Consider the following 25760-nt stretch of genomic DNA (forward strand, 5'->3'; position numbering starts at 1 on the left):
AGGTCAAATTGCAGCCAGAATTCTGTGAACATTGGTGGGTTTGAGCAGTCTGAAGTGGTCTAACATCGGACTTCAAGACGGGCAAGGGGTTCTAAGTTCACGTACCATATCAATTGTGCCTAAGAGATTTGTCTTCAATAGGGACCCAAAGCAGATTACATCATTCTCCTATCATCCTTTTCATCATGACAACAACCACACTGTGAGGAAGGTAAGGGTGAGAAGCTGTGACTGCCCCAAAGTTATCTAGCAAACTTTTCTGGTGGGATTCACTCCTGAGTCTCCTACTCAGATACTCTCAATACTACTACACTACATAGACTTGGTCGCTCAGCAAGGCACCAAGGGATTATGTTTACCCTTCCTGTCTGTTCTGCCCTTCTTTTTAGTGGGTACCCAAAGCAGCTGACATCATTCTCCTCTCCTCCATTTCATTCTCACATAGCCTTGTAAGCAGTGGTGGGATCCAAACATTTTAGTAACAGGTTCCCATGGCAGTGGGATTCAAACATTGGTGTAGCGCCAATGGGGATGGGGGGCAAGACGGGGCGTGGCCAGGCATTCTGGAGGTGGGGCATTCCTGGGCGGGGCTGCGGCAAGGACGCAGGGCACATGCACCCCAGGTGCAGTTCCTTTTCACCCGGCCTCTAAGAGGGGCATAACTAAGGCAAAAATCAGGTGGCAAAATCACCAATTAGTAACCCGCTCTCGGCACACACAAATAATTAGTAACCTACTTTCAGGAACCTGTGAGAACCGGCTGGATCCCACTCTGCTTGTAAGTTAAGTCTGGCAGAGTGGATATTTCAGCCAGGATCTCCTTCAGTTCTGCTGACAAAATATGACCATAAGACAGTGGTGGCGAACCTTTGGCACTCCAGATGTTATGGACTACAATTCCCATCAGCCCCTGCCAGCATGGCCAATTGGCTATGCTGGCAGGGGCTGATGGGAATTGTAGTCCATAACATCTGGAGTGCCAAAGGTTCGCCACCACGGCCATAAGACCATCTTTGCTGGATCAGACTAATGCAGGGGTAGGGAACCTGCGGCTCTCCAGATGTTCAGGAACTACAATTCCCATCAGCCCCTGTCAGCATGGCCAATTGGCCATGCTGGCAGGGGCTGATGGGAATTGTAGTTCCTGAACATCTGGAGAGCCGCAGGTTCCCTACCCCTGGACTAATGGATCATCTAGTCAAGCATACTGTTTCCTCCAATGGCCAACCAGATGTGACCAGAAGTCCCACAAAAAAGATACAGTGGTCCAAACCATCCCCTTTGGGCTATGAACCTTGGAGATTAATTTAGCCTTCATTGTTATAGCCACTTATGGATGTGTCCTCTATGTATTTTTTATTCTTCACATTTGTCACATTTTTACACTATAATGGCAAATACCATATTGGGCATTATCTGGCTCCTGATCTCCCACAGTGCTTTCTTAGGCTTTTCTAGTTCCTTCATGGCTGCCAGTCACAATTTCCTTCTAATTTCTTGGTTTCAGTCTCTCTTTTGGTTGATGATGGAGCTTCAGAATAAAAAAGAAAATCTTGAACAATTGCAATTTTTTCATTTTTTCATTTTTTTTGAAAAAATCTGACTACCTTAAAAAAATTAATAATGAAAGCTGTGAATGCAGGGAACCCAATAGACATATCAGAATACTACTACATTGATATAATATTATTTGCCATTTTCTTTTTTAAAAAATGAAGCCCCCTGATGGTTGGGGAGCAAATGACCAATATGACAGCCAAGCCTTGTGAGAATCCAGGAGCTCACCTGCCTTCTTGTTATATTTTCAAACCGAGAAGGCATGCTCTGGTGTTTATGACTCCAATGGCAGGAAGAAGCCTGCAGAAAAGAACATGTCAACATGGTAACATTAAGACCCACTTTCCCTTTTAAAATTTAAAGGGTCAGGAGTAATTAAAATGTGGAATTCACTGCCGGAGGAAGCAGTAGTAGATGGCTTTAAAAGGGGGTTAGACAGATTCATGAAAGATAGGCCTATCAGTGGCTACTAGCCATGGTGATCAAAGGAAACCTCCATATTCAGAGGCAGTAAACTGATAAATACTGCCATCAGAAAACAGCATCAGGGAAGACCTCAGCGTCTATGCCCTGATGTTGGACTTCCACTGGAACTAGTTGGCCACTGTGTGAGACAGATGCCAAACTAGATAGATCACTGGTCTGACCCAGCGGTGCTCTTCTTAGGTTCTCAAACTTTGTTTTAAACTAACATTGCTATGCAATCGCACAATACTGATTTTTTATTTTAAAAAACTCACAAAGCATTCATGTGGTCCAGTAAAGGGGAGGGGGTATAATAGGAAACTGGCAATGGATAGAGGAAATGGTACACCTCCTGCAATGTGAACCTTCCACAGACATAGCATTTGCCTCTACAAATACTTTTGTAGCAGGCTTGAAGTCTTTATGTGCAGCTGCAGTTGTGTGTGTGTGCGTGTGTGGTGCAGGAGTGGATGGAGCCCCTTGTGCAACAGAAGACACACTTCCGGCTGCTTCTTGAGTGAAGTCAAAAGAACTGAGAGACTCAGGAAAGAAAGGACCAGTTCCTCTGCAGGACTGATAATTCGACTCTGCTCCCAATGAACCTTTTCTGGCTTTCCTGTAAGTAGGAGGAAGGAGTGAGGCGCCTTTCTTGTCTTTTGGAAAAGACTTGGGAAAATCACATCCCTACTGTTCTTTTCAGGGCTTCTCTAGCAAAAGGTATCACTCTTTCTTTCTTTCTTTCTTTCTTTCTTTCTTTCTTTCTTTCTTTCTTTCTTTCTTTCTTTCTTTCTTTCTTTCTTTCTTTCTTTCTTTCTTTCTTTCTTTCTTTCTTTCTTTCTTTCTCTCTCTCTCTCTCTCTCTCTCTCTCTCTCTCTCTCTCTCTTCCCCCCCCACCATGTGTGTGTGTGTGTGCGTAGAAAAAAAATCCTATAAATAGAGAATATTGAAATTAAAGTAATGTAAGTTTCTTACTGGCATTGTCTCTTTTGGAGAAGGCTCAGAATAGAGAATAGGAGTTAGCACTTCATGGCTCTCTGGATGGGTTTCCTTTTACTCCTGGAGAATAATGGCAAGGGGGTCTTAATAGAGCCTGAACTATGAGTATTTTCAATAAGTTATTTGTTATTTTAGCTGATGACGATGAGATGAAAATTCTTAGAAAAAAGAACAGAGCATTGGATAACAGAGCAATTCTGCGCAAAGTTGCTCCAGTTTGAAATGAATGGGCTTAGATTAGAATAACTCTCTTTAAGAATGCACTGTGACTTAAGGATCTTCCCTGGAATTATATTTTTTCTGAATGCCTTCTTCTGTAACTAAAGTCCCCCTTGTTTTTGTTTGTTTTCAGTCTTAGCATAACATTTCCCCAGTGCAATACATTGCCAACCTCCGCATTCTCTTATCTTACAGATACATGGAAAGGTGCCACAATTGTATGTAGACCAACAGGATAGCTGTGCATACCAGGAGAAATCAGTTTTTTCCAACCTGTAACTGGGGGAATTTGAAAAGGAACTTTGGCTTTTCAGCATTTCTGTCTTTTATCTTCATTGTGATCTGGAGCAGGGGTACAAGAGGCGTATTGCATATTATGCACATATTCATGGGCTGATAAAAAATCATTTTAATGAAATAAATGACTAAAATTTAAATGAATGAAAAGCCCTCATACTGAAAAGTATGGAAGAAGAAGAAGAGTTTGGATTTATATCCCCCCTTTCTCTCCTGCAGGAGTCTCAAAGGGGCTTACAATCTCCTTGCCCTTCCCCCCTCACAACAAACACCCTGTGAGATAGGTGGGGCTGAGAGAGCTCTGAGAAGCTGTGACTAGCCCAAGGTCACCCAGCTGGCGTGTGTGGGAGTGTACAGGCTAATTTGAATTCCCCAGATAAGCCTCCACAGCTCAGGCGGCAGAGCTGGGAATCAAACCCGGTTCCTCCAGATTAGATACACGAGCTCTTAACCTCCCACGCCACTGCTGCTCCTGGAAACCCCTGTTTAAGGGAGGTGGGAACAGAGGATGGAGGTAGGAAAGAGCATGGGCAGGTAATGGGGGAAGAGATTCGAGGAAGAACCTAAGATGTCATTTATCACATGGTTTGAAGAAGCATTTCTGAAACACAAGGCTAGGCAACCGGCTGAGTTTCTAGGTGCCACAGTGTCATGGCAATTCCAACGAGGCTGTCCTGGTAGACTCAGCTGTCATTGTCCATGTCAGCAGAGTCAGACTTGGCATGGGTCCTCTCCTGCTCTGCTGCTGGCCAGTCCAGCTTGGAATAGTCTTGCAATTCACTGTGGGTGTCTTTGGGTCCATGCAAGTCCAGTCTTCATCACTATCCTTATTTTCTGTTGTGCATCCTCCTTTCTGGGCTGCCAACTCACCATGAACAGGGGCTGGGAGATCAGAACTGTTCTCTTCATGTGCTCTTCCATTCTACATTTTTCCTTCGGGCCGCTTTTCTTTGTCTCTCTCGTCACCTTCTCCTCCCTTGTTCTTCTCCAGACCAGTTTGGTTAACTTTCAGGTTTGCTCCAACCTTCAAACTTAGGATCCAGGACCTCAGGCACATGTAACACTTTTGCTTCTTTCTCCATCACATCTTTGCCTTGTAGTGATGGATTTTTTTTTAGCGTGACCACCATGTACATGTGTTTCTGGAAGATATGAGAGGTGAGTTGCAAACCTTTGAATGCATTCACACACCTTTGATGCCTGGGTTATCGACTTTGAGAGCAAACTTGACCTCTGTGTGCAGCTTTTGGAGTTTTATGTCAATTGTTGGTTTTTCTCTCTCAGAGATCAGATTGAGCTTTTCCCTACCTTGTTCTACTCTCAGTGCTTTGTGCCATGGCTTCTCATCTCCTTGGGCCCTCTTCTCCTCTGGCTTCCCCACAATCCCTGACAGCGGTTTCTTTGGCTGCTTCTTCGCCTCTTTCTCCACTTTTGAGTCCAAGGATGATGGGGCTTTGAGTCACCCCATTTTGTTTTTATTTGGGACATCACTGTCTGTGCTGCCATCACAGTCTGAGTGCTCTGCCTCCCCCTTTTCCACCTTCTGCGTCTTCTGCTCCTTCTCTTTCTGTTCCCCCAGCCAACAAACCTCATTCTGCTTGCATTGTCTCTTCTTTTGGCCTGCTGTGAGTCTCTGGTGTTCCCACTGGTGCTCCATTCACTGATCCAGTCCACATCACAGTCAGGCTCATTCCGCACATGCAGAATAATGCACTTTCAAACTGCTTTCAGTGCTCTTTGAAGCTGTGCGGAATAGCAAAATCCAGTTTAAAACAGTTGTGAAAGTGGTTTGAAAACGCATTATTTTGCGTGTGCGGAAGGGGCCTCAGTGTTACTGCTGGAGCAGCTAGGAAGCCTCTTGGACTTGGGTTTTTTTCTGGCAAGGCTTTGTGGGAGGCTTTTCCACAACTGGCTTTTGCAGGCCAAATGAAATCTTGTAATTGGCTGGATGTGCCCTGCGGGCTACTAGTTTGGAGACTCCTGATCTAGAGGACCAAACGCACCAAACATCATCGTTTAAGAGCAACCAGTTGACACTGAATTGTGCTTTATGAAATAAAGATGTTCTAATGCAAGGAGAGAGCATAACTGTCACCGCCCTGAGCCCTCCGGGGGAGGGCGGTCTATAAACCTAATAAATAAATAAATAAATAAATAAATAAATAAATAAATAAATAAATAAATAAACAAACTTGGTGATAAAGCACCTGCTTTGCATGCAGAATATCCAGTGGTAGGATTCAAAGAATTTAACAACCAGTTCCGAAAGGGCTCAGTGGTGGGATTACAACCATTCTCGGAACTGGACAAAAAATTAGCTACTGGTTCTACCAAATAGGTGCGAATAGGCTGAATCCCACCACTGAGAATATCCCACGTCCCATGGCTGGCATTTTCAGTTAAGAAGGTAATACATTATATAAATGTAACAGACCTCTATCTGGGATCCCAGAGAGGTGCTGCCCATCAAAGAACAAAATACTGACCTTGATAGACTGTATGCATGTGTTTACAAGAACAGCATGAAAAAAATCAGAAAAGAAAGATTTTATATATTTCTTATTTCTCATCTTTCATGCACAAACATATTGACTAAACCATATCTATTTTCTGCATCAGTTTGCTAAGTGATTTGTACAATAGCATCCTTTACACCATGTGTCTTACTCCCATTCAGTTGAACAACTCGAGGGTGCAAGGGGGAAAAACGTAAAGCAATTTTCACAGCCCAAAAGACTTTAGCAAACATTATGTTTCAGGTGCTCATGAATAGCCAAATATGCTCATTGCATTCATTTTTTCAAACCCCAATTAATCTCTCCATAAAATTGCAGATGGTCTGTGTGCAACTCTCTGCTGTCGGGGTCAAGGTATTGATGATATGGATTTGGGACTATGCAGATCTACAGGTACGTCTTAGAATAAGAGATGACAAAAGGGGATGGCATATAATTTGCAGTCTTGTGGTATTTTATTGTTATTCTTAACACTATATATCTACATGTTTTTGCTATTTCTATCCCTAGCTGTCATTCTGTGTTTGAGAGAAAGGAATAGGGTGTGGGCAGCATACATTCACTTGGGTTTTCACTAATATGTCCCACCTGATAGCTGGCACCACAACTTCTGATATGTAGGAAAATGTAAAATAATATTAACAATAATTATAATAATAATAAGGCCCTCCAAAAGCTAAGGCCCCACTTGTTTAAAACTTCCTTCACTTATTATTGAAATAAATGCTGAATTTTAGAAGGGAAATGTAGTTTTTTAATGTGAAAGATGTAGGCATGCTATTAATCCATTGTTTAAATGGAAATAGTAACAAATTATTCTTATAATGTGTCACTTATCTGAAGCAGTTGTTCAAAGAGGAATCCCAACAATGACAATCATACTTTTTTTTTAAAAAAAGAGTAATAAAAACAAAATGAATATGACAAAATTAATGGTGAAAAATTATCCTACTTCCATAGAACTAAATGACTAGCAGTGGAGTCCTAAATACAGGTTCACCCTTCCAAACTTATTTACTCCAAAAGCCTAGTTAGTGGTTGGAGGAAGTGCAATCAAATAACAACTGACTTTTGATGTTTCCAAAGATTTTCAAGGCAAGAGATGTTGGGAGGTGGCTTGCCATTACCTGTCTCCACATTGCAACCCTGGTATTCCTTGGAGGCCTCCCATCCAACTACTAGTCAAGGCCAACCCTGCTTAGCTAGTCTTTGAAAGGACTAATCTGCTGTGAGCCTCTCCATGATAGAACATGTCCAGGAGTCCTTCATATTGCTGTGATTTGTGAACATTCTCCTGCTCTAGTGTTACATAACTTCCTTTAATTGTTATAGGCAAACTTCCTGCTCCCGGGATTTTCCTGAATGCAACTTCACCCCAAGTAGGAAACTGGATCTTTGTACGATGCATGTGTCCATCAAACATCCTTGTCACCAAATTTTTTTTCTGTAAAGATGGAAATGTTATTGCAACCCACAGAGCCGAATCTCATAGTGCTGTTTACACATTTATTGTCTCCAAGTGGAGTGCAGGCCAATATTCCTGTGGGTATCAACATAAAAACAGTCAAAATCAGGAGAAGAATTCCATACTCAGTGGTAAATGGGAACTGGTTGTTCTGCCAGGTAAGACTGCTGAAATGATCAAGAATTTCAATTTTAGGTAGTGTACCAATGATTATTTCTACTGAATAAAAGGACTGAGAGCCCCTGAATGCTATTGTACTGTGCCACTTGAGCTGTGGAGGGTTATCTGGTGATCTGGTGAACCAGATTAGCTTGTGTACACATGCCAGCTGGGTGACCTTGGGCTAGTCACAGTTCTTCAGAGCTCTCTCAGCCTCACCCACCTCATAGAGTGTTTGTTGTGAGGGGGGAAGGGGAAGGAGATTGTAAGCCCCTTTGAGTCTCGTATATGAGAGAAAGGGTGATATAAATCTAAACTCCTCCTCTTCTTCTTTGATGGAAGGAAACTGGGGCTGGGGGAGGAAATAGTTTACATCACTTTCCCCAAAAATGGTTTGGAAAGCATACATTTGGATACAAAGGTTATTGGTGAAATTGTTTACCCATACAATATTCTTGGGTCATTAACGAGTCACAGTGTTTTGATACTGTCTACCGCTGTTTCTTAAATTTCTAGGTAATCATGGCGAGCAGAAACATTTGTCTGTTGGTGAGTGCCTTTGGGTTTTGAATGTATCATCTTCTAAGCCTTAAGTCTGTCTATCCACAGAACTTTTAACTGAATCAGTTCAATGGATCTGAAGCACTTCTAGGTCAACTGTCTTTTCCCAGCATGTATGAAAATATGTCAGACATTTATTTTGCAAAACACAAGCAAACGTAAATCCCAATCTACTCTTACTCCTGCTATCTGCTGTTGAAGGGTAGATGTCAGATATTTCCTCCATTCTCCGTCTCTTTCTGTTAAAATTCCTTAGATTTCTTTTTCATGTTATTGTTTTAGACTTTTATGAAATATGAGCATTTATATGTGTTGTTCTACTCTTGTCTTTGCTCTCTCTCAGGTCTTTCTTCAGCAACTTCTTCACCCATCAGCTGCCAACTTCTTCATCCTCGCTTTCTCTTTCCATATTCTTTGCCCTTCCCTTCGCTTTCTTGGCGTTCCATAAGGCATTCCATCTGAACAGCTCTAAGTCAAGTAGTGTTCAGTGCCACTTCCACCATTTTGGGTACTTGATTTCCATTGCCTTTCTAGCCTATTTCTTGACTTCGATGCATGATTTCAGTATATGGCTGTTCCTGTCATAGAAGATGATACAATTACATTGGCAAATGCATGTGTATGATACTCATTAATCTGTCTGAGGACTATTCTACTAGCTTTTGCACGGGTAGAAGAAGCAGGAAAAGCAGCCCCTTAGACCACCAAAAGTCTGTGCTGGAAATCCTGAGACTTCTATGAACAAATGACCTGTGGGATGGGGTCTGCAATAAAAAGTGGATATGGGTGAGAATGAGTGGAAAAGCTGGTCAAAACCAACCCACATATTCAATAATAGCATCAGTAAGATGTTTCACATCCTGAACTTGAAAGCAACCAGAAATAGAACATTACTCCAGTTCTGCAACGGCTCTCACGTGCATTATTTATTACTTTAGACACCTGTTTTTCCACTCAGTATCTCCCAGTTCTACTTAGATGAACTCAGGCCTGGCCACACTATCAGAATGTATGAAAAAGCAATGGAGATTTTAATAGAATTTCCAGAGAAATATTATTTGCCTGACAATGGCAAGCAATAAAAAGGGTCATTGATTTTGGAATGGGAAAATGAAATATGTGTATTAAGTATGTGTTCACTTGGACAATCCCAGAAAGTGCTTAACCTTGGCAGGATAATGCCCTTTTTCTGCTTCTTGGCCTTTTTATTTCCAAATATGCAATAAAATCAAATACGAATGCTTAAAAAAATAAGCTAAAGCTATTTTTATTTTTTATTTCTAATACAAATTATGTTTATTTTAAATATTTTTGTATCTGTTATTCTGCATAGCAGATGTTTTTTATCAGATAAACAAACCATTAGGAAATCAAACAAGGGAAAACACTCTACTGTTTCTCTTTTTGATCTAGGCCAAACAATTCCTCTTCATGTCTGGGTGCTCCGTACTGCAATGGCGCTTCTGCTCCTGTTCTCAGCACCAATTTTCCATTACTTCTTGAGGAAATGAAGATGTTTCACATCCTGAACTTCAAAGCAATCAGAAATAGAATATGGCTCCAGTTCTGCAGCTTTCATCTTCCTTGTTCATTCAGCCAATCATTTCCTAAATCCATTGTTTCCAGGATCAATTACATATTCTTTGGGTTCCCATCTGACTCCCCAACTAGCTCTACACACTAGCCTCTTGTATTACATACTGTTCATTCATGGGGGCCATCCATGGGTGCCATCAAATGCTTCAAGTAGCAGGGGACCCCAACAGAGCCAACGTTCTATTAAAAGCTTATACTGAAATTTGTCCTGTGGGCTAGGGATGGTCTGGGTCCTGGGCTCATCTGCTGATGGGCATTTGAAATCTTCTGACTAAGGATCTGTTGCTGTTCTCCAGAGGCGTAGCTAGGTCAGAGTGCACCTGGTACACACTCTGGCTTTTTCGCTCCCCCTGTGGCCCCCAGCCCCCCTGCCCCCCGGCCTCCCCACACACACCCACAGCACCCCACCCCACTTACTTTTAGGAAAGGAGCAGGCCGAAGAAGCCTGCCTGTGTTGCCTGGGCCTGGTGGGAACTACTGGTGGGAGGGATTTTTCCACCTCCACGTGACCAGAATCGGTGTGCCTGGTGCGTTGCGCACCCCTGTCCCCTGGTGGCTTCGCCAATACTGTTCTCACTGTGGGGAGGATCTGGTTGGCTCAAGGATTTACAGGCTCAAAATAAAGATTGTGACACACAAAGATGATGTGTCATATATTCCTGTATATTTACAGCACTGAATTTCATTAAAATTGCTTTCTGTATATATGGTGCCTCTCTTCTTTTCTGTTACATTGCTTACACACAAACAGTCCCTTGAAATAAAGAACACTTGATGAGCCTTTTAGCTCAGGAATGAGTCAGGGGGTGGATCCAGTCTAAGGAGTGCAGGGGCTGGCTGGGTCACTGGTCCTTTTCCTGAGCACCCCCCCCCCAAATGAATCTGAGAGTCGTGCCATTGGTGGTGGTTCCCAAGAAGGCTCCAGGGAGTGCTGTCTGATTAATCATTTATCCTACCCCAAAGGTGCCTCTGTTAATGATGCTATGCTCCATGCACTATGCATCTCTGGACCATGTTGTGTCCATCATTTGGTCCTCATGCCCTTCTTGCAAAGTGAGAAATGCAGAGCCTTCCACCTTTTGCCCACCCATCCTGCCGATTTTTGCCTACTAGGTTTTAAGTTCCACAATCCATTGTATGCGGATAAAGCTATGCTCAGTAGCCTGTGCGGGCTTTGAGGCATTCAGCACCTTCCTTGAATGCGTAGTAAAAAGGCTCATGGTCAGCCCCCATGTAATGCACTACCTTTAGGATTTTCTTTTTGTGCGCCCAGAGGGATCCAGCACCTGCTAGACCAGACCCTTGCCAAGAAGCTGAAGGTGCCAGTATCCAGTCCTACATGGGCAGGGTTGTGTAGCTGTGAGCAAGTGGAGGAGGCGGGGTTGTGGCCTTATATGGGTGGACTGGGCCAATCCTGCACCTCTTCTCTCCCATTCCCAAGGAAATGGAAGGCTCCTCTCCTTTTGTTGCACAAAAATAACATTTTTATTTTTTACTGTCTCACATAAGGGAGTTCTCATGGAGATAGACTGGAAACATGACTCAAGAATACCTCCACTGGATCAGAACAAGGGCCCATCTAGTACATGGCACAAGCAGAGGTGGGATCCAGCAGGTTCTCACAGGTTCCCGAGAGTAGGTTACTAATTATTTGTGTGTGCCAAGAGGGGGTTACTAATTGGTGATTTTGCCATGTGATGTTTGCCTTAGTTACGTCCCTCCTCTCAGCAGTAGCATGCAGAACTTTAAGCAGTCTAGCAGGAGGTGCACCGGCATGCGTGGCAGCTTGCGCCTGCGTGCATTCGTTTCCCGCCCAAGGACCAGCACAGCAGCTGCGTCCTTGCCACAGCCCCACCCAGGAATGCCCCGCCCCCAGAACACCCAGCCATGCCCCCATCGTGCCCCGCCCAGTCCCATTGGCGCTATGCCACATTTTGAATTCCACCCACCCTGGGAACCTGTTTCTAAAATTTTTGGATCCCACCACTGGGCACAAGCATGTTTAGAATGAGGGATATAAACTGTACAACTAAGTGTGCTGTTAACTCTGTCTCTATTTAGTAAAGGGAAAATGAAAGAACAAATATAATCATTTATACGCTCTTCCTGTAAAAGGGTTAAAGTCCATCAGAAACCAGAGCGAAGCAAAGCTGCAAAAGGGTGCAACAGAATATTCTGGGAAGGTAAGAAATTGTTTTTTTTTAATATGAACCAGAATTGAAATTGATTTTCCCATTAACTAGAACAGACTTTTTAATGTTGAGTGAGAGGTTTGGTTGAGGGAGACTCCCCTTCCTCATTCTGGAAACTGAATTATTCTTTTCCGGTATACAAGCCTTAAGAACAAACATCCTTTGATACCAGAAGTCACTGGTGCAGCATTCCTTGCTGCAAAGATCCATCTTAAAAGTATGAACTTAGTCACTGACCACTACAACGAGGATTTGTAGCAATAAAAAAATGGGGGTAGGTGGATTTGCTGCCATTCCCATTTTGCATGACCAAATTAGATTAATCCCAGCATACCAGTTAGTTCAATTTGTTTTCTGTTTATTTCAGCCATGAGCTAGTCTCTATATTATAGCAATTTTACCAGTTAACTTAAATGTATTGGTTTTGTGAACTTTGGGGCAAGGGAAAGCTAGAGAAGCTATATTTTGTGTTACTACCACATTATGTTGGCAAGAAAGGAATGTTTTTCCTAGATTTGATCAGTGTCCCATTGAGACAGTGTTTCCATTGTAATATGTGAAGAGCAAGTGTGGTGTAATAATTAAGAGTGGTAGACACTAATCTGAACAACTGGGTTCGATCCCCCGCTCCTCCATATGAAGCCTGTTAAGTGACCTTGGGCTAGTGACACTTTTCTCCAAATATTCTCAGCCCACGCAGAAGCAGGTTGTGACAAACCCCTCCAAATATTCCCTTGCCTTGAAAACCTAGTGGGGTCGTCATAGGTCAGCAGTGACTTGAGGGCACAAATTAGCACAAAACTGTAGTGTGTACTATAGGCGTGACTGAAAGGAAGGGGGAATTGCTTAAGTGAGGAACAGGAGATCTTCTGGAGGATTGGGAAAAGGTAGTTGAGAGAGGTGCGTTTTGTTCTAATCAGGGTACAGTGTAGATTAAGGTGACCAGATGGTCACCTTTGTGAACCGGGATGGGGGTAGGCGGCCGCGCGCGAATGTGACAGGGCGGGAAACAGCAAGCCCCAGAAGGCTGTGCTCCTATGGCCATGCGCGGGGGAGGCTGCCGCACTGCCTTGCACCCCAGAAGGCAGTGCGGCAGCCTCCCAAAAATCGGGGCAATTTAAATAACCTGCGGGACGCGGGACAAATTGTTTGAAGGTGGGACTGTCCCGGCAAAAGTGGGACGTCTGGTCAGCCTGGTGTAGATGGAGTTTTTAGAGATGGACAGGTATGGTATTTTATATTTCCTACTGTTGAAAGATTCCTCTTTAAATATAAATATATATGGGACTAAACCATCAGCACTACTTCATTAACAGACATTTCTGATAAATATGATCTGTGAAACTCTGGTCCATTTTCCTTTGGATTACTTCCTTTGGTGTTTACGTTAACCCTGTATACCACCTACACTACAATCTATATATAGTGTACATTGGATTTTTTCTCTTTAAAAATGTGTTGAATGGTTCTTATGTTAGAAATGCATGTAAAGTTGCAATCATCTTCTCACACTGACAAGTGGCAAAGCTTGTATTTCAAGTCCAGGGAGTACCGATCTTTGTGGCATAGATAACATGTCTTCGGTGGCATGCCTGAATAAGGGGGTTGGATCCAGCCTAGGCTAGTTCTCTTTTTTACTAGCCCCTGTTCCACATAACTTTTGTCCATGTAGTTCCCATGATTCCTGGCTAGCCTATTTGAGGCCCCTATTGGTGTTTTTTTTAGTACTAAAAAGCTGGTCGGATTTCATGCAATTTACTTACTTATTAAACTATTTATAACACAATTTCAAGCAAAAAACTTGCATGTTTGTATTTATTTATTTATTTATTTATACTTTCAACTTTTATACCGCCCTGTCCCCAGGGGGCTCCGGGCAGTGCACAACATACAATAGATACAGTCATAAAACCATCATAAATTACCAGTAGATAAAACCTATAAAAGCAGCGAAAACTAAGTGTTAACTCTTAAATAAAGATCCAAGTATAGATATGGGTGTAGGTGGTGCCCCATAACCTGACATTAAATCCTTCCCCCATGAGAGGAATGGCAGATCCCGTCAGATGGTACAGTCCCAATCATGGGCCAGGGAAGGGGGGGCACCAACAGCGGCTGTTCCCTCCAAAGGCCCAGCGGAACAGCTCCGTCTTACAGGCCCTGCGGAACTCACTGAGATCCCGCAGGGCCCGGACAGCTGGTGGGAGAGCGTTCCACCAGGCCGGGGCCAGAGCTGTAAAGGCCCTGGCTCGTGTGGAGGCCAGCTGCATCATCGAGGGGCCAGGGACCACCAGTAAATTGGCCTCCACTGAACGAAGAGGTCGTGTAGGGACATGTGGGGTGATGCGGTCTCGAAGATATAAGCTACCACTATAGACAGACTTCCAGCACAACATGTAAATTAGAACATAACCTTTTTTTCATGACAACAATTGATACATTTACATAATCAAGGCACCTGAATATGCGAAAGAGGCAGGCCTCATGGTCAATACGTGCAGACTCATTGTTTTGAAATGATATGAAGTATTGTTCTACCTGTGATGTTTGATCATTGGTCATTCATACATGATACTCATCCCTTGATTTTTGCAGTTATTGAGAACTGAATAGCAATGTGTGAACTTTCACAAACAATAGCAGCAGTGTACTCTAGGAATGTCAAAAGATTATATTTGGGGGATTCTGGTGGAAAATACTGAGGATGAGATTGTTTTACCATACTTCCTATTGAATTCAGTACTTATTTCACCAATTTAATAACATATGTTCTTTGTATACTCACAGTGGCTCCTGTTCTGTTTCTCAGCATACGGGGAGAGTCTTCTAGCTACAACCCTGTTCTTTTTTATTGATCCATGTGCTCCTTATCAACTCGTGTTTATATCTTGATAGTTCTGCAAATGTTTCATGTGGTATATGCAGGTAAGTACTTTTGTGTGGGCAGACCATGAAACTGAGCAATTCTACACTTGGATATGTGTAAACTCAGAGAGATGAGGAACTGCAGTTGTTCAGATAGCCTCATAACTTCATTAGACTGACATTAAGTTCATTTTCTCCTTTTCAGAAGAGTCAGGTGAGACAGTAGATGTTCTAACCAGGTTCCAGAAATGTAATGGGGTGCATGAGCGGATTTTCTTAGAATCAAAAGGCAAACTCCAGCTTGCTTTTAGTAAAAGAGAGCTGTGGCGAATATGGGTGAGGAAGTGGGTAAGTGTTGGTTGGATGTGAAGGAGGGCAGAGTGAGGTGTGTGAGGATGAGCTGGATGTGTTTTGTGTGGTAGCAGTGGGTGAGCACAGAGAGTGAAAGTTACCTGCATGTGTGTGTGTGGGGGAACCCCACCTGACGTCTCACACGGCAAAGTGTATATGTGTTTCACTTCCACTCGTATTACCTAACAGTATTACCTATTTACTGTTTTCACTGCTCATCTCTGCCCATCTGCACAAACATTCCAAGCCCTCATACCAAGCCCTCAGGCCACAGACAGACAGGCTGCACAAACATTCTAAGGGTGACAGTTAAACACAGTCAGCTTCATGGCCTGGTGCGCCAGGAAAAAGACGTACGGGTATGGACTTTTGGTGATTTGGTATGGACTTTTGGTGATTTGAAGGTCCGATTACCTGCCCGCAACAGAGAGGGACATCATGTGAAAATTTGGGGGCGATCTGTCCAGCCGTTTCAGCGTTAGGGAGTCACCAACAAATGGATGGTTAGCTTTATATATATATATAGATGTAGACAAATAGTTTTCTTATTAACATACTTGTCACCTAGTTCTGTGTAGTGTGGCAAGGACACTCAAATAGTATTCCTTACAGAGGTAGTGAACACAATCCCTGCTTGTTCCTCCCATGGGTGAAAAAATGTAAATATACACAGAAGTATTATTGCTCATTAGCCAGGCAATCAAAGGAGCTCCCAGCCATAAGTTTTATAATGCATTATTATATCACCCCTTTACGCATATTGGCATAATGACAGGTTAAAAGTAGAAACTTCAATCCAGTATTAGTAAATGTAAACTATTCCTTCACGGTTCAGCATTTCGAAAACATAGTTTGAAATGGTAATGAACTAACTCGAAAAAAAACTAATTCGTCAGTAACTAACACTGCACAGGAAAGGAACACACCTAAGATTGATTTTTTTCCTTTGTCACTCCCTGAAGGTCAGTTTGCAATCATTCCGCCCCCAAACCCTGTCATTGGGTTTCTTGGAGAAGACATAATCCTGCCATGCCAGCTAACAACTTCCAATGTAGATGAAGGTATCAGCTTCACTGTCCACTGGACCTTTGACAGTTCCTCAGAAAAAATTGATGTGATGTCCTTCGATGGAAGAAAGAAGGTAGAAACGCAGGACAAGAGATACCAAGGTCGAACAGAGCTCTTCCACTCTGAGTTTAGCAGAGGGAACATGTCCTTGAATTTGAAAAACAGCCAGCTCTCTGACCAGGGACAATACACTTGCATGATCAGCCTTGAAAACTGGTATGACCAGGCAGTCATTCAGTTGAATATGATGGGTAAGCTGATTGTTTATTGTGCTAAGATAACCATCAGGAGGGCAGTGAGAAGTCTAGGGCCTGTGGGGCAGAGATGGCTCTGCTTTCTGTCTTCATGAAAGGGAGGGATGACATCCTATTAGAGGTCCTGGCTTGCCCTGGGACCCTTTAACCTTCCTTCGTCAGACTTTCAAGCTCCAGGCACGATGACCTAGCTGCTACCATGATTTTATGATATGGGTGGGGAACACTTTGGTTTTTCTCTCCTTCGTGGTTTGTATAAGAAAGATCCTAACCTTCTCAGCCTTTCTTTTAAAATATAGGTTGCATTATATAGGTGATGGAAACAGCCTTAAGTGAGACAAATCCTCATATTCTCCAAGTTCCTACTCTTGGAGTACCCTTCACCTAAGAGCAGCAAGAGAGAAAAGCAGAGATTTGTAAGAAACAACTAGGAGCTGAGCCGGAATTTGATCATGAAATTTGATTTTGTGATCATCCCTGCTCAGGACATGCTAGCATTAGAGATCTGAATCATATTACTTCTTTGGATTACATCCTTTGGAGTTTTATGAGGATTTTAAACAAACAGAACAGTACCTGTGCTGCCAAATACATGGGAAATTCTTGTCCTGCCAACTGACAGGAATAGAAACAAAGAAAAAACGGAGTGAATTCTATCAACTGATGGAGAAGAGTTAGTAGACCATAGCAATATATCATTATAGTATTATAATGCTATATTGTGTGTATATATAGTGTGTATGTGTGTGTGTGTATATACACATACATACATACATACATACATACATACATACATACATACATACATACATATATATATAATGCATTATATAGTGTGTGTATATATATAGTGTGTCTGTATATATATGTCTTGTATATATGTGTGTGTGTGTGTATATATATATATAAACAATCTTATTTATAGTCTATATGTTATTTATAGTCTATCTTCCTCACTTGGACTCAAGGTAAAATACACAGAGTGAGTCAATACAGTTGAGAGGATGGGACATTCAATAAACAATGTAATAGGATTAGGGTTGTAGAACCAACCAGTAGTCTGAAAATGGAGCTGAAGTAAAGCATAACTATTAACATTCCTGGTTACATGAAGCCAAAATTATACAGTAGGATTCAAGATGCAGTAAGCCAAACACAGTATTATAGACCACGATCCCTAATAATTCATCCAAGTATATTTGTGAATCATTTACTACAGTGCAATTATTTACCCTGCGTAGAGAAGGCCTCTCCTCTAAACTGTAAGATGAACAGTCTAAAGGTTACTATTTCTTTTCCTGCTATAATGTTCAATGACCGAATGTATGTAACATAATAAGGAAGCTGAAGAAAGGGTTACAGATACATTTCATTCATTTACAGACTCAAATATTTAGAAGTTGTCTGATTTTCAGGAAACTGGAAAAGGCATAACCCAATGGCTAACTAGCTATGATGATGGCTAAATTTAACTGTTATGTTTCATAGATAGTAAGCCACAGTAGTTGCTGGGAGTGGGGTGGGGAAGGTGGGTAGCAGTAGTAGGGAGCTTCTGCCTTCATGATGTGTCTGTAGACTTTCTGACGGCATCTGTGTGGCCACTGTAAGCAGAGGCGTAGCTCCAAGGGAGCAGGGGCAGGGTGCGTGACATACTGGGCGTGCACTCCTGTGGGGTGTGTGGTGAGGGCATTCCGGGGGTGAGGTGGGGGCATTCTGGGGCGCTTTCCCCCCTTGCTATCCTTCTGACTGTAGGAAGCAAGAATGTTCTGCTAGATGAGTTCTTGTTCTCATTCAGTGGAGGTTTTCTTCGGTCCTGTTTCCATTTTGCTTCTTATGACAGATTCTTTACTATATGAAACAGTAGAAAATTAACATGTCTTCCTTTGTGTGCAGCAAAAGGAGAAGAGCCCTCCATTTCCTTGGAGCATTATGAGGGCAAAGGTATTGGCCTCACTTGCAACTCTAAGGGTTGGTATCCAAAATCTCAGACTGTCTGGCTGGACAGCAAAGGGAAAAACCGAACTGAGAAATCTGATACCACAACCACAGAGACCCCAGCTGGGACCTTCAGCATTTCCAGTTACATTATAGTGCAGCCCGGAGTTGACAGTGAGATCTCTTGCAAAATCATCAGCAGTGCCTTGCAGCTGGAGAGTGAATCCAGGATCCTGATCTCAGGTGAGTAGAGACAGGGCAAAGTGTTTGGTAGAAGGCTATGATATCACATATGGTTTGTTCTACAGTCCTGCTTAGTGTACCATCCTCACCAAGAACCAGCCACAAAATGAATCCATCTGGCAACAGGCATTAGTAGGTTCAACCTCATTCAGACTGTGGGGTATTTCCAACCAGACTTTCTACTGTTGAAAAGAAAAGAAAGATACCCTTTAGACACCAAATAAAGCTATACTGGAGTGTTGCGGAACCTGCATGAACAAAAGCTTTGTGGGGTGGTGGCAGGGAGAGGAAGGAGGGGAATTTGGTGAGATTGCAGGCACAAACTGACTGAATTCAAACCCGATCTTCTCCGAACACTTAGAGTTCAATCCAAAGTGGGGGCAAATGGAATTTTGAAAACAGTGTGGGGTTGTGCTGATGGAGATGCCCATTCCACCAGTATAAGGGGAAAATATGCCTGTGGAGGGGCTATTATGCTGGCAGCAGGGTGTTGTGCAACTTTATGGCACCCAAACCTGGAAGCTGCCATGCATGTCAGTGCTCTTGTGCTACAGTAGCCTGTGCCAGCATGGGTTTTCGGCAGCATTCCTGGGGGAGTTTCAGCCCAGGAATGCCACGTTTTGTTGCATAAACATATGCCACAAAAAGGGTGGTGTAAGTCATTCCCAGTGATGGGTTTTCTCAGAAGAGGAGTTTTTCTCATCCCTCCACCCCCAATTGCCTCTTTGGAGGAGGCAGCAGTGTGGAATAAAAATTAACAGATGGTCAGGCACTTGGTCTGATTTCCATACAACTATTTGACAATACCACTCTGAGGTATTTTCAGGTGGGTTTCCATGTGAAGTCTGCAGTAGAAGAACAAAATTTGAGCCTTAGAAAACAACAAAATATCCCAAGGAAAAATTTTTGTGGGTCAAAGTTCACTTCTTTGGACACCCCATCTGACAAAGTGAACTTTGGCTCATGAACCCCTAGTTTTTGTTCCCTTCCTAGTTTTGATTCTCTCACCATTCCTGATTCTCTCACCCTCCCTGATTAAGAGCTATGGGAATGGGTAATACTTTATCTGAGTGGTTGTATGTGGAGAGGGAATCCACCCTCAAGGATCTTGCCAACTTGATGGGTTTTTCTTACAACTTAAGGTCAGAGTGAAAAATGCCACAATGTTTTAGACATTGTTTCACAATGTTTTAGACATAAATGCTTCATAGAAAAACATCTTATACTCTGTTTTGGATGCCTGTAGACTTTGCTGAGGTGTGTACCTAGGTGACCCCATTTTTCAGTTTTGTCCAGAAGTGCTTCATCAAACCACTCATTAGCTGGGTAATGGATGAAGTAGTCTTGACAGATTCCTTCTCTTTTCTAACTTCCATGTCTTACGAACTGCTGAGAAGCAGGAAAGGTATGGCTGGAGCAGCACTACTATCTTAGACCGTTTCCTCACGGCCATGATGGAGGTTGGGTCGGTGTACATGATGCCAACCCAACCCCCCCGGGACTGTTCGCATGAATGGTCCTGGTTGGGGTGGGGAAGACGGTGCCGTGAAGCGCCATCATCTGGTCGACCTACCTGCTCTGCGACCATCTGGCGCATTGCCGAGGCCAGGGGACATGCCCCCCTGCCCTGCGCGATCGCTCCGACATCGCAGGGCAGGGGGGCGTGTCCCTAAACCTTGGCGATGCGCCGGATGGTCACAGAGCAGGTAGGTCGACCGGACACAGGGGGGGAGGGGAGGCGCCTTGCAGCCGCTGCCGTTTGCACGGCAGTGGCTGGAAGCCGCTGTTTTTCATAAACCTCGCTCGGGAAGCGAGGTGGGAAGCGAGGGTGGCGTGGCTGCGAGGAGCTGCCCCCCATGCGAACAGCTCCCTGGGGATGGTGTTTTTGCTGTCCCCAGGGTGCCGTATTAGGCCTGTGCGGAAAGGGCCTTAGTGTCCACATACCTGGGTGAGGTTCTTTCAAAGAATACATGTGGAAAATAGGGGAGGGGAGAAGAGCGAGGCTTGTGGCATCGGAATAATCCTAGTTTCATATTGTTTTGCAACTTGAAATTTTTTGGGGGAGAAATAAGAAAACTATAACCAAATTTGGAATGTGTTTTTCAGATGTGTTTTATCCTACTACTTCGCCTTGGCTTCTTCCCTTTATAGTAATTTTATTGCTTTTCCTGGGCATTACTCTTTTTGCAGTGCATAAACTGAGAAGTAAGTATGCTGAATTTCTTATTTGGGTAAAATAAGAAAATTGTAGAAGCCTTCTGTTTTGCAGGTCTATGTTTATAAAAATAAGTGTTGCATTTAGATGTAGAGAAGAAATGCATGCCAATTAAACTGTCTAAAATAAATTGTTCGCTGAAGAATGGCTCAAACTATTTGAGCCAGCCTAATCATCTTGATCTTAACTATGTATTCTTGAATTAATGGATTTACAAAATTAGGACCCCTTCCAAGATATACTTGGCAGTTCACAAAACCAAAATGAAAGCCAGCATGCTTGTTAAATGTTATTACATTGTGTTTGTAAGCTGCCCTGAACCCAACTTTGGCCAGGTAGGGTTGGGTATTACATCTAATAAAATAAACATAACATAAATCAAGATGGGCTTCTACAATGTCTTCGTTCTTCTACAAAAAATAGTTGGGATCAATTATGCTTTCAATTCCAGTTTAAGCCATGCGTCCCCTGATAATTTGTTCTATTTTGTTTCAGAGAGTAATCAGACTGTATCTAAATCTGGTGAGTAATTAACACAAACATTTCATACAACAATTTTTATTTTAAGGACAGGGACATTTGGTATAGTGTTAATGGTAGAGGGGTAAGGAGCAATTTGAGGCCCTGTTGCTTAGAAGTAATTAAATATCTGTAGGGATGTTAGAACCTCTATATTTTCTGTTGTTTTGGGGTTCTCACTTTACAACAGCTTTTATTGTAAAAGCAACAATAAACTTTACAACTTTACAACAATAAAAGCAGAAGCAAGGGAAATGGAACAAATTTCTCCCTCCTAAATCACTGTTTAAATTAATTGGTTATTTCATTGAATTTCAGTTGAATATGCCTGATGTTCACCTCATAGTACATCTTCAATTTTTAATGTTTATCATTTTTCCAATAGATGGTAGCATCTCCCAGTGTGTAAACTGCATCAGCAAAATCTAGAAGCTATTTAGAAGTTAGAAAATCCCAAGCAAAATGCTTTCCATTAAACTGAACACCTCTTATTAAAACTTTCCTGTGGAGTCCCAAGTTCCATTGCGAAGAGATGACCTGATAGATCAGAATTACTCTGATCTATCAGCTACTTAGAAAGAACCTTTAAATATAGAATAGGCATCATTATTGAGGTCTTTCCTTTAGCCCAGGTTTGTCTGTAAATTGGATTTGTTCAGAACTTTAGATTTCAGCATTAAGCTTGAATAACAGTTGCTGCCTAAAATAACCCATCTCGAACAATTGCAGTTTGAATTGAACAGACTGCAAGACAATCCAAAGAATGCTTACTTTTCTTTCAAACAGAGCCTCCCTCTTCAGATCAGCCTAGTTTAAAATTCAACCATGATTTATCTCGGAGTGATAAATATTTTGTAGTTGGGGGCCTGACTCTGATAACCCCCGGCTAGCCTGATCACACCAGATCTCAGAAGCTAAGCATAGCTCTGGCTAGAATTTGGATGGGAGATTTCCAAGGAATGCCAAGGTCGTGATGCACAGAAAGGCAACAGCAAAAACCTCCTAACATCTATTGAAAACTCTATAGGGTTGCCATAAATCAGCTGTGACTTGATGGCAAAAAAAAAAACCAAGTGAAAGCTAATAATAAGTAAAAGGTAGGGCAGTAGACACTCATCTCATAGAATCTGTCATCACTGGACACATATGTTTCTTCTGCTACAGTTTATTTGATCAAAAATCATATTTTACTATACAAAACAATTAGATGTCATGAAGGAATGTCTAGGTATAGTCTTTTCTCTTGTTATGCTAGGGGTTTTTTTTTTGCATGAGAACATTATTTCATGTGGGAACATTCCATCATGTGAATCTCAAATTCTAGGTGAAGAAGAGCCATCGAGAAAAGAAAGCTTTACTGTTACTACACGTGTGGTTTATATTTGTGTATATTAGGTCTGGGTTCAGTGAGAATGAACTTCCAGACACTAAGACTGGACCCTGAGCTTTTATAGCTAAACAACTTGTCTTCTATCATCTCGGAAGGAGAGGGGGTAATGACAATTGTGGCAACTGTTTGCAGTACAGTACATTTGGTGTAAAATGTAGTTTCGGTCAAAAACATTAAGCAAGTACCTAAATAATGGGGAAATGCATTTTTTCTTTTGCAGAAAATAAGAAGAATAAATTAAAAACAGGTAAAGGAGCTCTCAAATTATGTACATATTCCTGTGTGTGCATGTCTATTTACTTTACCTCTTTAGAATCATTTCACCTGAAGGGCTCTGAATAGGATCTTGTTGTAGAGGTGGAAGGGGGTCTCCCCCTAGAGCATGAAGAGTACCTGAAGCATCCCAATATCTAAACAGAGACAGCTTAAAAATTCCATGTTGGTGGCGCCCGTTCCTAAGGCTGGGAGGACACGACAGTGCCAAAAGATGAAACCAGTATAAAGGCATTGCCGAGGATGGCAGAATATGGCAGGGGCCTCACAATATCATTATGTCGATAAGCCATTTAACATTAGGTTTATCAGATTCTCTGAATTATCTACTTTCATTTTTTTTAAAGTGAATTGCGATCCTCTTCCCTTGAAGAAATATAAGGAAAAAGGCATATATTTGCAATCAAAAGGACTATAGACTTTCTTTTAGAAAAATGAAAGCTGGGAATTCAGAGAACCTGCTGAATCTATAGTTGCAACAGAACCTTGCTGTAACAATATTCTAGCACTGATTTTAAAATTGCAAAAGCCCTGGTGGTCTAAGGAAGAGGGAAGTAGCTACTAATGGGAGACTGGGGCAGGAGACCTGTAGGGAAAACTGCCATGTAAATGCTGTATTGCTGCTGTGCTTTACCTGCAGCTGCATCAGTAGTGGAAAAACAACTATGGCCCCTTCCGCACACGTAAAATAATGCGTTTTCAAACCACTTTCACAACAGTTTGCAAGTGGATTTTGCCATTCCGCACAGCATCAAAGAGCACTGAAAGCAGTTTGAAAGTGCATTATTCTGCATGTGCAGAATGAGCCTATGTGGAAGATACTTTAATGAGTTTTTGTTTCCTGGTTTCTGGTTTAATAGAGTGATATTTGGAATTTGCATTTATTCTGTTTGTCTAATATTATGATTTAATATTTTACATATCTTGCTGTATGTTACCATATTACCATCCTTCCATTTCAGGAAGGATAAAATATTTTAACAAATAACTGTTTGAAGTGTAGAATATTCTTCAGCAACTTCCTCAAAATTTATTCTTTGAACTATCAGATTTGTGTTTATGTAAGATTTGGGAACAATTTGTTGGTATGTAATTCAGTCTAATAACATTTTGCTATCAATGTTTTCAGAGCAAGAATGTCTAAAATATGAATTAGGTAAGATGGAGTTTTTCTGTATTTGCAAAAGTTTGGAGAGATGATCACATCCTTAGCAATTGCTATGATGGATTGTTAAGGAAAATTTATAAATGGCACCATTTGTGATAGCTTGAAACTATTTCACAAGAACACTGTGCCGGTGGGAAGTCTTTAAAAGGGTTGACAGGATAATGAAGAAGACTAAAATACATTACATTTGAGGAAAGGCTAGAGGAACGTGTTATGCTTGGCCTAGAGGACAGAAATTAAGGCAGGAAAGTGAGGATGACATTTTTCAGTAGTGAAAAAGTAGAAAAATGATGAGGAACAATACCTGCTCATTGTTGGTGTGAGCCCTGTAAATATGTAAGTCTGGAACTCACAGAGTTGAGATGCAGACAAATAAGGGAATTGTTTTCTCTAAAATCTGTATGGCCGTTTCCGCACGGCCGTAAGGGCGCCTCCACGCCGGCAGGAATTCTGCCGGCGTGGAGGCGGAGGCTGTTCGAATGCAGGCATGCGGGCGGCCTCCAGAGAGGTCGGCAGATGGCAGGCGGCTCCGCATGGAGCCGCCTCTTCCCTCTTCCCCGTTCCACTCACCGTGTCCCCGTCGTCGGCCTCCAGGGGTCGGAGGACAGCATGGGCGGGGCTGCGACGGCCAGCAGGCCGACGACGGGGACATGGTGAGTGGAACGGGGAAGGGAAACAGCGTGTTCCCGGCGGTGCTGTTCGCACCGCGCCGCCGGGAACACACTGTGGGGGGAAAAACAACCCTTTAAAGGGTTGTTTTTCAGGGTGGCTTGACGCCGCCCTGGTGGAGAGGGAGCGGAGTCAGGTCGGCGCTGCTGCGTTGCAGCAGCGCCGCCTGTGCGAATGGCTCCCTGGGGACGGCGTTTATCCCGTCCCCAGGGCACCATTAATGGGCCGTGCGGAAACGACCTATGCTCTCAATCAATCTCCTGCACTGCGCCATTTGCATGAGCCACAAAAATAATATACAAGTACGTTAAGGCCCCTTCTGCATGGGCCAATAAACCGAGGCTGGGGATGGGGAAAAAACTCGGGTGGGGGGGGGAGCTTCACACGGCTCCAGCTCCTAAAGTGAGTTCGCCTCGCATTTTTCGTCCCACCCTGGGTTTTTCAAGAATCACACTTTCTGTGATTCTTTTGTTTTAATGGGTAGTAGCCACTCGCGAGCAAATGGCTGCCCTGAGAAGTGTTTTTCTTCTGCTGAGCTTCCTGTTTTTGACAAGTCCCTGCCTTGCAGCTGTGTAGCCACATGGGGTCACAGGGACGGCAGCATGGTTGTGAGGGTCCATGCCAGCCTGCCCGCATGGCTATATAGTGAAAGAGGTAAGCGAGAGAAAAAAACCCCGCATCTCCAAGCAAAGGTGTAACAGCAACCCGCATTGTTTCCATGGGCTCTGGTCATTGCCTGCATGGACCATGTGAATGGGAAAACAGGAGAGTGGGTTACTTTATCCCA

The 25760-nt window shown here is 42.8% G+C and overlaps 1 protein-coding gene, 1 long non-coding RNA gene and 1 pseudogene across 2 annotated transcripts; 2 read left to right on the forward strand and 1 right to left on the reverse strand.

Moving 5' to 3' along the window:
* Positions 1 to 4217: 4217 nt before the first annotated feature.
* LOC125444051 lies at positions 4218 to 5191 on the reverse strand (annotated as a pseudogene).
* A 9690-nt stretch (positions 5192 to 14881) lies between these two features.
* LOC125444052 (butyrophilin subfamily 3 member A2-like) lies at positions 14882 to 19797 on the forward strand. Its single transcript, XM_048516491.1, has 4 exons — positions 14882 to 14948; positions 16202 to 16558; positions 18455 to 18739; positions 19733 to 19797. Exons 1-4 carry the CDS (start codon positions 14882 to 14884, stop codon positions 19795 to 19797), a joined length of 774 nt encoding a protein of 257 aa, XP_048372448.1.
* Positions 19798 to 20851: 1054 nt separating this feature from the next.
* LOC125444941 lies at positions 20852 to 23110 on the forward strand. The gene is made up of 3 exons (XR_007246256.1): positions 20852 to 20944; positions 21450 to 21476; positions 23084 to 23110. It is a non-coding gene; the product is annotated as an uncharacterized LOC125444941 (long non-coding RNA).
* The last annotated feature ends 2650 nt before the right edge of the window (positions 23111 to 25760 follow it).

The sequence above is a fragment of the Sphaerodactylus townsendi genome, linkage group LG15, assembly GCF_021028975.2.
Source record: "Sphaerodactylus townsendi isolate TG3544 linkage group LG15, MPM_Stown_v2.3, whole genome shotgun sequence".
NCBI lineage: Eukaryota > Metazoa > Chordata > Lepidosauria > Squamata > Sphaerodactylidae > Sphaerodactylus > Sphaerodactylus townsendi.